The sequence below is a fragment of the Lipotes vexillifer genome, unplaced genomic scaffold (genome assembly GCF_000442215.2).
Source record: "Lipotes vexillifer unplaced genomic scaffold, Lipotes_vexillifer_v1.1 scaffold860, whole genome shotgun sequence".
Lineage (NCBI taxonomy): Eukaryota > Metazoa > Chordata > Mammalia > Artiodactyla > Lipotidae > Lipotes > Lipotes vexillifer.
The window spans coordinates 389412-402750 of NW_006789568.1; the positions used below are offsets into that span (position 1 = coordinate 389412).

Genomic DNA, 13339 nt, shown 5'->3' on the forward strand with positions numbered 1-13339 from the left:
GACCTGGCCTACTGACATCCTCTTTTCCCCCTCCTGCACACATAGATCAGAACACCATCCGTGCCCCACAACTGCCCCCCTAGACTTTCCGTTCCACAGGGAGCAACACGATCTGCCTCCACTCCCCAGTGCAGAGGACAATGCCCTGCAGGTCATGAGGACTTGTTGAAACAATGAGCCCTCAATTAGTTTTCGTTAAATGCTGAAGGCCCAAAAGGTGGGTCAAGGACAGTAGTAACAGAAGAGACCCCTGCTTCCCTTCTTTTCTCACCCCACCACCCCCTTATCTGGTGCCCTGCCCCACCCGCCAACTTCATTTCAAAGCAGCAGTCACCAGCAGCTCGGCCTCCAAAACTTCCTGTCCCCGAACCATGAGAACTCAGAAATCTATCTGCTCCAGGCCTCAAACCAATCTAGCTTGTGAAGGTCCGTTTGTTCACATGATAATTTTCTGTCTTCCTCTACCTTCGGCTCCTGTACACCTAGTAGGTGTTCAATAAATGTTGGATGGATGGATGGGTGGATGGATGGATGAACGGCTCAGTTTCCCCGCGTCTGCCGCAGGGACCGCGGGAGGCGCCACCATTGGAGGCCTGGGGGAGAGCCTCCGCTCCGGCCCAGCAGCCGGCTGGAGCTGGGCGATCCCGGCCCGCGGGCCGGGGGCCGGGCGGGGCGCAGCCCTCGGGGGCGTGTCCTCCCGGCCGCCGCCGCTGCCGCCCCGAGAGGCAGGCAGCTGGCCCGGCAGGGCAGCAGCGGCCGCAGAAGGCGGGAGGCGGCGAGCATGGAGCGCGAGCTGGAGGCGCTGGCTGCCCGGCCCACGCGCCCGGCTGAGCCGCCCTTCCAGGCGCTGGTGGAGGCGGCGGGCGGCTGCGGGCAGGTGTTGCTGGTGGGCGAACTGTGGGAGCGCGAGCAGAGCCGCGCGCTGCTGTGGGACTTCGCCCGGGCGGTGTTCCCGCCCCAGCAAGCCGCGGGCAAGCCGGGCGGCGCGGCGGCCGAAGGCGCGGGGCCCGGGACGCCGGGGGCGCAGAAGGTGCCCGAGACCCGGGCGCGCGCCATCCGCTCACCGCTGGTCTTCGTGCTGTGCCGCGCGTCATCGCTGGCAGCCCGGGAGCCGCGCCGCCACCTGCGGGAGATGCTGCGGGACGTGCGCAGCCGGCGGCGGCCCGGCGCGGCGTTGGTCGGGGTGCTGGTGGCCGAGGCGGAGCCCGAGGACGCGGTGGCTCCGGAGCTGCGGCTACTGGAGGCGCTGCTGCGCACGGTGTTCGGCCGCCAGGCGGGAGGCCCGGTGCAGGCGGCCGCCTACTGCCCCGGCCACCCTGCTTCCAACTTGACTGTTCAGGCGGCCGCCTGCAGGGCCCTGCAAGCCGCCGGGCCCTTGCGACCAGGTGAGTGGGCTCGAGGTCCCGGACGGCGTGGGCGGGCGGCGGCTGGGGGAAGGCCAGCTTTTTTGGCCAGCGCCCCCCTCATGGTACACCGAGGTAAACTGAGGCCAGGAGAGAGGAGTTGCCTAGCACTAGGCCTCCCAGGTAGGGCGGAGCGGGCCCTGGGCAACGGCCGAGTCTGTCCCGGGAGGATCCTGAGTGCATGGGATTCTGAGTGCTTAGGAAAGCCGAGGGGGCAAGCAGAAGGTAGGGGAGGTTGGTGGAAAGAGGGCTGGACTGAGCTGGGCGAAGGTCTGGGATTGCGGGGGGAGGGGAGGAGGAGACGGGAAAGCCTTGGGATGCACCAGTTTCAAGGTGGGAGGAGGACAAAATTGGGACTGGGGGATATCCGGTGCCAGGAGCTTCTAGGATGCGCACAGCTACGGATGCGGATGCGCTAGAGACGCGACGTTGAAACGCCGCGGGGTCAAAAGAAGCAGGCAAGGAATAAATGCCGGGGACTTGGAGGTGAGGGGAGAAAGGATGTGAGGGACTGAGGGCCTAGAGTTTCCCAGTCCTTCTTGGCTACCCACTGCAGTGTCTCCCTCGCTCCCCTCCCCACTCTCCTGAAGTGTGGGGAGGGGAGTACGCGTCTTCTCCCAGCCCTAGTGACTGCTGCCATCAGCAAAAGGGTCAGAATCTCGTCCATCCGGGTACACAGGGTTTTACAGAAGGTTTCCAGTGCCCCGAGATTAAAATGTGGATGTTAAGTACAGCTGGATCTGGCGAAGCTGTGAAATGCCGGAGTGATCTAGCTTCTAGCTTCCTTCCCCCGACTCCTCTCCAGCACCTGCTGTCCTCCAAGCTTTCCAGCCTCTGCCAACCTTTTTGCTGAAGAGTTAATGACGACAGAGTTCCGCCTCCCTGGGCATTGGTGTGTTAACTCAGCAACTGGGTGATGCCAGACTTACAGGGGTCGGGGGTGGGGCTTTTCCTGCAAGGAGACCTGGTACCTCTGATGTCACAAATGTCACAGACTTACCTGCCAGCGTGGCCTGCCTAGGTGAAGACCATTCCTCTCAGCTGTGGAGCCTGCCCTAACCTTCCCCTCCCCTTCCCACAACTCTTCTGTTGAGTGTGTGAGGAAGCCAGCTAAATTTGAAACTCAAGGACCAGCATTCTGAAAGACATGGAGAACGTCCTGAAGTGGATTGTCATTCAGATTGTTGCTGCCAGCACCTTTGCTGACCTGGCCCCATGGGGAAAATTTTCTGTCCCCTAATGAGCCTGTGCCTAGAAAATTCTCTGAGCCCTTTGTCTCTTAGACATCTCTTATTCCCAGGGAACAACTTTTTTTTTTTTTAATTTAATTTTATTTATTATTTTATGCAGCAGGTTCTTATTAGTTATCCATTTTATACATATTAGTGTATACATGTCAGTCCCAATCTACCAATTCATCCCACCCACCCCCACCACCCACCCCCAGGGAACAACTTTTAATTCCCCAGAGCCAAGCTTGCTCTGGGCTCACAAACTTTTTTTACATTGCAGTTGCCTCAGAGAGAAAAAGCCTTTTCTTCCATCCTCCTTTTCCTGACCAATCCCATCTCACCGTTCAGGACTGGACTTCCTCCTCCAGAAAGCCTTCCCTGACCCGCCCACTCCCCTCTGCAAGTTCACAAATGAAATCCCCGAAACCTGCTTCTGCATGGTTTTGTCACTTTCCCTTGTGAGTTTAATCACCACTGTATTCCCATTTCCTGACACCCTGCTTGGCATGCAGAATCCTTGCCTCTTTTTAAACAGTAACATTTCAAATTTTTAACATTTTGCAAGGGAATCATTCTATATATTGTGTTAAAGTCGATTATACTTTTTTTTTTTTTTTTTTTTTTTTTTCCTGCGGTATGTGGGCCTCTCACTGTTGTGGCCTCTCCCATTGCGGAGCACAGGCTCCGGACGAGCAGGCTCAGCGGCCATGGCTCACGGGCCCAGCCGCTCCACGGCATGTGGGATCTTCCCAGACCGGGGCACGAACCCGTATCCCCTGCATCGGCAGGCGGACTCTCAACCACTGCGCCACCAGGGAAGCCCAAGTCGATTATACTTTTATCAAAACATATTGAACATAAAACCTTTCATTAATGACTAAAGGTCACGGGTGTAATTATAACTCATTGTCCAGTAATTTCTTCCAGGTTTTTGCGGTGGGTTACACCATGGATTCATGCTACTGAGGTTTTGCTAGTGCTTGCAGAGTTTTCCAATCTCTTTCCTCACTGTCTGATGGCTGTTATGCGGGCCTCTCACTGTTGCAGCCTCTCCCGTTGCGGAGCACAGGCTCCGGACGCGCAGGCTCAGTGGCCATGGCTCACGGGCCCAGCCGCTCCGTGGCATGTGGGATCTTCCCGGATCGGGGCACGAACCCATGTCCCCTGCATCGGCAGGCGGACTCTCAACCACTGCGCCACCAGGGAAGCCCCCTGATGGCTATTCTTATACTTTTAGGTTGCCTGCCTCTTGGTAGTGCTCTTTTACCCAGTTTATGCTTAATTCAGATGCATTTTGGTTGAAAAACAAGGACCCAATCTTTTTAGAATTGGGTACAGATTAAGAGTAAATTGGCCCCAAGTAAAGAATTATGAGAAAGGATTTTCTGTGTCTTGGCTCTCCGGAGTCCTTTTTTCAAACTTCGTTGCAATTGACCTTATTCCAGATGGTTAGGGATCTCAAGTAATCCCCAGATAACTGAGGTGGTACTATAATAAGGAAACTCGAACCGACATGTAATAATTGTGCGTGTGATTATCAAAAAAGATTAATTCTATTTCTATTAAGAAATAGTTTGATGGCCATTTCAAGAATAGTTGAAATAATAGGGACTTCCCTGGCAGTCCAGTGGTTAAGATGCCGTGCTTCCAATGCAGGGGACGCGGGTTTGAACCCTGGTGGGGGAACTAAGATCCCACATGCTGTGTGGCCCCCCCCAAAAAAGTCTACAAATAATAAATGTTAGAGAGGGCATGGAGAAAAGGGAGCCCTCTATACTGTTGGTGGGAATGTAAATTGGTGCAGCGATTGTGGAAAACAGTATGGAGGTTCCTCAAAAAAATAAAAATAGAGTTGCCATATGATCCAGCAATACCACTCCTGGGCGTATGCCCAGACAAAACTATAATTCGAAAAGATACCTGCACCTCTATGTTCATAGCAGTACTATGTACAATAGCCAAGACATGGAAACAACCTAAATGTCCATTGATAGATGAATGGATAAAGATGTGATATATATATAAATCACATTGTGTGTGTGTGTATATACACACACACACACACACAATGGAATATTACTCAGCCATAAAAAGAATGAAATAATGCCATTTGCAACAACATGGATGCAACTAGAGATTATCATACTAAGTGAAGTAAGTCAGAAAGAGAAAGACAAATACCATATGGTATCACTTATATGTGGAATCCTAAATGCGACACAAATGAACATACCTACAAAGCAGAAACAAACTCTCAGACATAGAGAACAGACTTATGGTTGCCAAGGAGGAGGAGGGGTGGGGGAGGGAAGGATCGGGAGTTTGGGATTAGCAGGTGCAAGCTACTGTATATAGGATGGATAAACACCAAGGTCCTACTGTATAGCACAGGGAACTATATTCAGTATCCTGTGAAAAACCAGGATGGAAAAGAATATGAAAAAATTATATATGTATGACTGAGTGACTTTGCTGTACAGCCGAAATTAACACAACATCGTAAATCAACTAAACTTCAATAAAATTTAAAAAATAGTTTGAACTAAAAATCGGGGGGTGGGGGGGCAATTACTGCTTCTTGAGTTTTTTCTTTGGTGCTATGTAATTGTAATTAATTTCATGTCATTTTTGTTGCTGTAGTTCCCCCAACATGGTACCTACATAGAGTTTTTGAGAAGATGAAATTAGGTAATATGTATATAAAAGCAGTCTTTCTTTTTGGTTTTTTTTTTAAAGCTCAAAAACCTACCCCCTTTTGCAAATCAGAATCTTTCTTTTTTAATCAGGCAGTTAAAACTAGGGCAGTTGACAGTTGAAGCTCTTGGATAGCTGAACAGAAAGTCTCTCAGTCGTGTCAAGCACCATCTGACCCCACTGCCTCTTGGACTTTGTGTTCTTTCTAGCAGAAGGAGCGTGGGAGAGACCCGGCCTCCCAGGACTGCTGGCATGCTTTTCCTGGGGTCCCTGGAGCCGGGGGAAGGGCCCAGATGCCCCTTCCCCCAGTGACCCAGCTCAGGGTGAGTGTGTCGCCTTTCTGGCTTCCTGGACCCTGAGGGGGGCTTGGGGTTACGGTCACGTGCACACAGGGGACCATAGGGATGGAGTGGCCTACCATGGGCGAAGCCGTTGCCTTGTGCAGGGCGTGGGGATGAGCAACGTGAGGTACCTTGACCCCCAGGCAGCCGGCACTCATGGGTCAGCGGGGCTCTCGCCCCAGGAGTGGTCTCTGCCTAAGGAAGGGGTTGTGGGCAGGGCTGGAAGACAGTTGCCAGACATACGTGATGGGGCACCTGGAGCCAAACGCATTGTCTCCCCTGAGGATCCGGCGAGTTTAACAAGTGACTTTTGAGCTGGAGGTTGGGGGATTTTCTTAGAAATGGGAGGATTTGGAGAGGGACCACCATGAACAAAGGCTTGACAGCATGATGTCAAGCTCAGAAAAGGGACCCCTGCCAAGAGTGCCCTGGGGGTGAGGTGCAGAATGAGACTGGTGAGGGCTGCAGAGGAGAGTTGGAGTCACATCAGGGCCCTGGACCCAAGTCTCTCAGGAATAGGGAGCCCTGGCGACTTCTGAGCAGGGGTGTGCGCTGATTAGGGTGTATAACGACGTGACTGGACTGCAGGAGCAGCAAGAGACCAGAGGCAGAGCCCACCTAGTGGGGGACTGCACGCTGCTTGAGCACTGAGGTCCCCACCTTGCTGGCTGTCACCTCCAAGAGGCCCTGAAGCTGTCTCCTCTCCCAGGCTCACTCACTACACAGCAGCTGCTCCTTCCATCCTCAGGAATCTCCAGTCTCCTATAACATAACATAATCACAGGAGTGACTCCCCATCTCCTTCGTCACATACCCAAATCTATGACATGACTATCTCATCAGAATCACAGGTCCCACCCACACTCAAGGATAAGTACACCAAGGAATGGGAATCTTGGGGGCTGTCTTAGAATTCTGTCTACACAATTGAAAGCTCAAAAAATACAAAAGAAGAAACACAAATATTAAAAATCATTCATTTAATTCCCCCACTCAGAGGTAACTATAATTTGGGTAGACCATTCTGTCTGTCTATCTAGCTATCTATTTATATTGCCTTGTGCTACTTAAATATTAATAAATTCACTTCTATATAATATATAAATCATCTGCAAAATGCATCACATATTTAATATATTTAATTGCAAAACTGTTAACTTCAACCTCTCCATCATCATTTTGGATGTATCTGGAAACTAAAGGGGAAAAAAAGCGAAGAAATCATAAACATTTTTTTTTCTTTTTTTTTGGCTGCGTTGGGTCTTCGTTGCTGTGCTTGGGCTTTCTCTAGTAGCGGCGAGCAGGGGCTACTCTTCATTGTGGTGCTCAGGCTTCTCATTGCAGTGGCTTTTCTTCTTGCAGAGCTCAGGCTCTAGGGCATGTGGGCTTCAGTAGTTGTGACCACAAGCTCAGTAGCTGTGACTCAGGGGCTTAGTTGCTCCGCGGCATGTGGGATCATCCCGGACCGGGGCTCGAACCTGTGTCCCCTGCATTGGCAGGCAGATTCCTAACCACTGTGTCACCAGGCAAGTCCTCATAAACAACTTTATGTAACTCTTTGATCACTTCTCTCTGTAGCATATACCAAATTGTTTAGTCTCATGTAGAAGTGAATGTATTAAATGCAAATTGCGTGTGCAGACTATACATAAACATTTATAATATACATAATAAATAGCAGATTATACACACATACATTTACATACACTGTTTTAGAATCTGCTTTCTTTATCAATAACATACTCTGATTGTGCAGTATTCCACAGCGATAATTATATGTCAACATCTTTCATCTTTTTTTTTTTTGAGGTAATTGTAGATTCACATGCAGTTGTAAGAAATCACATTAAGAGATCCTGTGTACATCTTGCCCAGTTTTATCCCATGTACATGTCACAAAACTATAGGATAATATCACAACCTGGGTGTTGACATTGAAACAATCCAAGACCTTATTCAGATTTCCTGAATTTTACTTGTGTGTGTGTGTGTGTGTGTGTGTGTGTGTGTGTGTTTAGTCCTATGGAATTTTATACATCATTTTTATTTATTTCTTTCTTTATTTTTGGCTACGTTGGGTCTTCGTTGCTGCATGCGGACTTTCTCTAGTTGTGGCGAGCGGGGCCTACTCTTCATTGCGGTGCACGGGCTTCTCATTGTGGTGGCTTCTCTTGCTGCGGAGCACGGACTCTCGGCACGTGGGCTTCAGTAGTTGTGGCTTGCGGTCTGTAGAGCGCAGGCTCAGCAGTTGTGGCCCATGGGCTTAGTTGCTCCATGGCATGTGGGACCTTCCTAGACCAGGGATCAAACCCGTGTCCCCTGCACTGGCAAGCGGATTCTTAACCACTGTGCCACCAGGGAAGCCCTATACGTCATTTTTAATGCCTGAATCCCATAATGTGACTGAGCCACAGTTTACTCAGCCAATCCCTCTGTCAGATATCGAATCAGTTAGGATGCTCTCATCTATAGGTAAAGAAGCCATGACTCATACTAGCAGAAGCAGACGAGGAATTCATCATCTCACCTAAAAGACAGTCTAGAGGTGGAGTCAGTTTCAGGGCTGATTGATTTAGGGGTCCAGCAACACTTTCAAGGACCCAGGTTTTTTCATTCTCTTTGCTGGGCCGTCCTCAGTGCTGTTTCATCCATATGCTGGTAGCAAGATGGCTGGAGCAGTTCCACTAATTATTCCTAATTATTTCCTTAGGATAAAATCCTAGAAGTGGAATTGCTGGGTCAAAGGGTATGTACATTTTTAAGGTTTTCGCTACGTATTTTGTTGTGTTTTTAAAGTAGAGAGTCACTTGGGCCAACTCCTTCCCTTTCATTCCCAGCTTACCCACTCATAAACTTTATCTTCTCATTGGGTGATTCCTTCTCTTGTGTTCCAGGTAACTTCCAGGACCCTGAGGAGGAGCTGGCACTGACAGTCGTATATCCCAATGGAGATTGCGAGGATCCCAGGAAGGGGTCAGTAGCCTGTGATAGAGTTGCCTCCACTCCCGCTGAGCCCGCCGGAGACTTGAGATGAAGGCTGGACCCCTGGCTGCCCCGGCTCTAACCTGCAGACAGGGGGCTGGCTCTCACTCAGCTACCCTGCCTCCATGTTGACCTTGGGGTGCTGGTAACTACAAAGCCCCACCTTCCAGGGGGCTGTTGCATTGACCTGTTACCAGCCAGGCAGCGGGACTTACTAAGCTAAGCAGGACCTAGGAAAATGTATCCTCCGGGAATCTGCCCCCCCTCGCATTTGCTCAGTCTCTGGTCACCGTGGGGTTATTTTTTCTCTCTGTGCCGTGGTTTCTCTATGCCATTGAGACAGCTGGCTGTCTGCTTTGAGGTTCTGCGGTGCTGTGGCATCACATGATTGTTTGCATGAGTATCCATCATTTCAAGAGCGGCTAGACTAGAAATCATCAGATCTGAGAGGGGAGCCTTGGACCTGTCACTCAACCTTTGGGTCTTCTGTTTCTCGAACACGTAAGGGCGCTACCAGCCTAGTGGCTCTCAGTCAGGGGCCAGGCTACCCCCTCCAGGCAGTATTGGAAGTGTGTGTGTGTGTGTGTGTGTGTGTGTGTGTGTGTGTGTGTGTGTGCGCGTGCGCGCATGTGTGGTGTGTTTGGAGAGTCACTGCAACTGTGGGACACCCCTGGAGTTTAGTGGGCATCTCACAACGTGCAGGGCAATCTCCAGCAGCACAAAGTTGTTCCATTCAAAATGCCAATCATGGCAACTTTGAGGAACTGTAGATGAGACAATCTCCTCCCTGTCAAATTCTAGGAAGAGTCCCCCAGAGCAGAGAGAGATGGGCTTCCTGGGGCTTTGGCTCCCAGAACAAGCCAGAATAAAGATGCATTGCCACCCTGGGGGCCTTTAGGGCCAGAGCCGGTATGGTCCCTGTGCTGCAGGCCCAGGGCATAAATAGCTTTGCACATTCTTGAGAAGAAAGGACCATGTTTCTTCCTCAAGTTGACATTAACTTTCTGTACCGCGTTCTTTGAGAATAAAGATGCTAGGGACTAACCACAGCACCAAACAGAAGGAAAGTTAGGGGTATGGATTACAAGAGCATACAATTTGTTCTTGATCTCAGGTCCTAACCCAAGGTCAAAGCAGACGAAGCCCAGAGGTGCCGAGTTCCTCAATCCTTTTTTCTCTGTTTATGAGTCAGTCAGGGTCAATGATGTTCCCTTAAAAGCCGGGAAGACCATCTGGCTGTTCACTCAGAGAGGGAACTCTGTATTAGCTCCCTTGTCTTTCTCACCTGCCCCTGGAGAAATCCAGTCTTTGGAATGGCAAGCACAGCTCCTGATTTTCCCAAGTAGAAAGCACTGTCTAAGGGAAGCAGCTACATTCATTCATTCACGCGTGATTCACTCAGCAGACATGCAGTTGTGCGCAGCACTCTGCAAGATGCTACGTAACTTATATTAGTTATTTCAGCTCTTGCTGTGATGGCGACCAAATGTGGAATGGGAAACCTTCTGTGGCCGAGGAGCTCTTTGATGCTAAGGAGGGGCCCTCCCTGCTCTATGCCTCAATTTATTCTCTATAATAGGGAGCCTGGTCCACAGGAGTGAGAGGGCAGGTAGGATGACAGGAAGGATACAGCTGACTTCCTCCTACACAAAATGAATTGCTGTTGACTTTGTTTTAAAATGGGGAGCCCCATTCCTTTGACCTCTACCACCACGGCCACTGCCACCTCCCGGGAAGAGAGGAAGCAGGAGAGGAGCCCACGTTGCCTGTCAACCAAGTCCTCCAGCTGCCCTGAAGAGTGCAAGATGTTCGCCTGTGCAAGCTCGCCTGCACCCTGCTCTGATTCGAGTTGGATGCAGAGTTGCATACAGACCAATTTCTGCATCAGTGTTATCTCGACCAGAGGCTAGGACTGGAGAGGGCTCTTCAGTACTTAATGGATCCCAGAATGGTGTATCTCAGTTAATCCAGAGGGAGTTTTAGACCAGTGCAATCAGCAGAGACATTGATACTACAGCCAATTTTATTGGTGCAGGTGCTGCAGCAGTAGGAGTGACTGATTCTGGTGCTGTTATGGGAACAGCCTTTGGCAGCCTCATCATTGGTTTTGCCAGAAACCCTTCGCTGTAGCAGCAGCTGTTCTCATATGCTATCCTGGGATTTGACTTGTCTGAAGCTATGGGTCTCTTGTTTGACGGTTGCTTTCTTGATTTTGTTTGCCATATAACAGAAAGTACTGCTTGAAATGTTGGCATTCATATTAATTACAGATATAATTCTGTGTATCTTACTGTGACTCCAAAAACTGTAGTATTGGTTTCATGGAAATGAATGTTATTTCCAAAGTCCTTTCATTAAAGATGAAAACGTTAAAAAATAAGAATAAAAAAATAAAATAAAATGGGGAGACTGGTATTTTTTAAAATAAATTTATTTATTTTATTTATTTATTTTTGGCTGCATTGGGTCTTCGTTGCTGCGCACGGGCTTTCTCTAGTTGCCACGAGCGGGGGCTGCTCTTCGTTGCGGTGCGCGGGCTTCTCATTGCAGTGGCTTCTCTTGTGGAGCACGGGCTCTAGGCACGCGGGCTCAGTAGCTGTGGCTTGTGGGCTCTAGAGCTCAGGCTCAGTAGCTGTGACACGCGGGCTTAGTTGCTCCGCGGCATGTGGGATCTTCCCGGACCAGTGATCCAACCTGTGTCCCCTGCGTTGGCAGGCAGATTCGTAACCACTGCGCCACCAGGGAAGCCCCAAGACTGGTATTTTTGAAGCTGCTATATTTTTCTATTTCTCTGTTAATTTCTTTGTAATAATTTGGTTGAAGTTTTGTTATTTGATGGGGGGGCGGGAGCTTTTTTTAAGTTAGGAAATTGTCTAAGGCAGACGTCACAAGACAGTAGCCTCTGCTGTGTTTAAAAATCTTCTGTATTTGTTGCCAACATTTGAAACTTGGGAGATTGCATGTAAAAAAGCTGGTTTTCTGGGTGAAGGATGGGGCATGTTGTCCTCTCCAGTGTCCTGCATCCCTCCCGCCCACCTCTGCCACTTCTCTGCTGCTCTTCATCTGAATATGCCATTGCCTGGTCCTGGTCCAGGTGGGCAAGTGAGTTTGCAAGCCTCCGGTATAAAGGGTGGTTTACTCATTATTTTTTCGTTACCTTCAGTATTTGCTGTGAATAGTTGAAGAGAGAAGGTCTTTCTTTACTGAGGTTTGGGTTCTGCCTCCCAAATGTTAAACGGGACTGAGACCCATCTTTGCTTCCTTGAGAATGGCCAAGATAAGCTCCATCCTTTCCAGAAATGTTGTTGCCGTCTTCTAGCAGACAGAAGAGTTAGGTAGCAGAAGGGATGGCTTTGGCAGTGGGTCTCTTCTCTAGGGACCCTTTACAAGGCACAAAGGTTGGGGTGGGCCTGTCTGAGGGCAGAATTAGGTCAGTGGTACCAGGAGCCATTGGTGAGGGGCCTCCAGTCAGGTCCCCGTGTTGGCTCTTGGGTGCTAATCTTTCTAATATGGCAGTGGTTGTGTTACTTCTGACTTGAATCAATAATTCCTAATATCTAATAAAACCAAACAGTACCTCATTGCTGGCTAATTGGAAACAGAATGGATCTTTCCCTTTATTCTCATAAAAGTGTTCCTTGAAGGGACCCTTGGGAGCAAGGCATCTGGTTAAATGGCAGGACCTCTGGAATCGTCTGGCCTAAAGTCCCTCAGTCCTGCCCTGGGTGACATCTCCACAGCCTTATTGGCTGGGATTGGAAAACATGTAGCTGGAAAGTGTAAGTAGATATTTAAAAAGAGGGTTGTTTTTTTTTTTAAGAGATAGCATTTAACTTGGTATTTATTAGGGTGTGTGTCTGCACATACGAATGTTTAACAAGATAAAATGGCCTTAACTGAGTCTCAGAGAACCCTTTATACTGCGTGCGTCACAGTTTCCTCTCAAAATATTTATTTACAAGACCTTCTGCACAAGAGTCCCTTGGTTATCAAACCAAATCTTAAGGCAAAGCTGCAAAGGGGTCAAGGGCTGAGGCCCCTACACCTGTGGTCTAAACAAGCCCCTCTTACTGTGGGCAGACCACCTAGGACCCCGCCTCCCTGGGGAAGGTTGACAGTGGCCACGTTAATCTGAAAGCAGTGTATACTTCAAAGTGTAGCAGATCCATGCTGCAGGGCTGTCCCTGTGGTCAGGAGGCGGCACTTTGTCCTGTTTGGGCAGCAAACATAGCCAGAACAGTAGAAGAGCCGGTTATTTTGTACCCAAATAACCCCCTTCTGACCTGGTTTTGTGTGTAAGTGGATCAAGGATTGGGACAGACGTGGAAGTTGGCCTAGGCCGCCTGCCATATGCTGACATGTGGAAAGTTCAAGGGGAAATGGAGAAGGCAGGGGTGACGCCCAGGACCCCACACGTATCCCTCTGATACCTTTGGCCCCGGGGCCAGAGCCCTCTGTTTGCCTTCTATTTGAGGCTGCCTAATACGGAGCAGAAACAGACTACCCCACTGGGCCATGCTGTGGTTCACAGGGATCTTGGAATTCAACTCCAAGGGAACGCGGTGTGCGACTGGGTGCTAGGGCTGCTGTGGGTCCAGGGCTCTGGCAAGAGAGAGAATCTTGTCTGGCTTCCTCCCTGAGCTGCTCAGCTTCAGCCAGGGTTCCTGCTGAAGTGCAGACAGTGAAT

General features: G+C 49.9%; 1 protein-coding gene and 1 pseudogene across 1 annotated transcript; both read left to right on the forward strand.

The window, feature by feature from the left end:
* Positions 1-781: 781 nt before the first annotated feature.
* CUNH2orf72 (chromosome unknown C2orf72 homolog) lies at positions 782-8704 on the forward strand. The gene is made up of 3 exons (XM_007462774.1): positions 782-1385; positions 5539-5652; positions 8565-8704. Exons 1-3 carry the CDS (start codon positions 782-784, stop codon positions 8702-8704), a joined length of 858 nt encoding a protein of 285 aa, XP_007462836.1.
* A 1355-nt stretch (positions 8705-10059) lies between these two features.
* Positions 10060-10879, forward strand: LOC103089803 (ATP synthase F(0) complex subunit C3, mitochondrial pseudogene; annotated as a pseudogene).
* The last annotated feature ends 2460 nt before the right edge of the window (positions 10880-13339 follow it).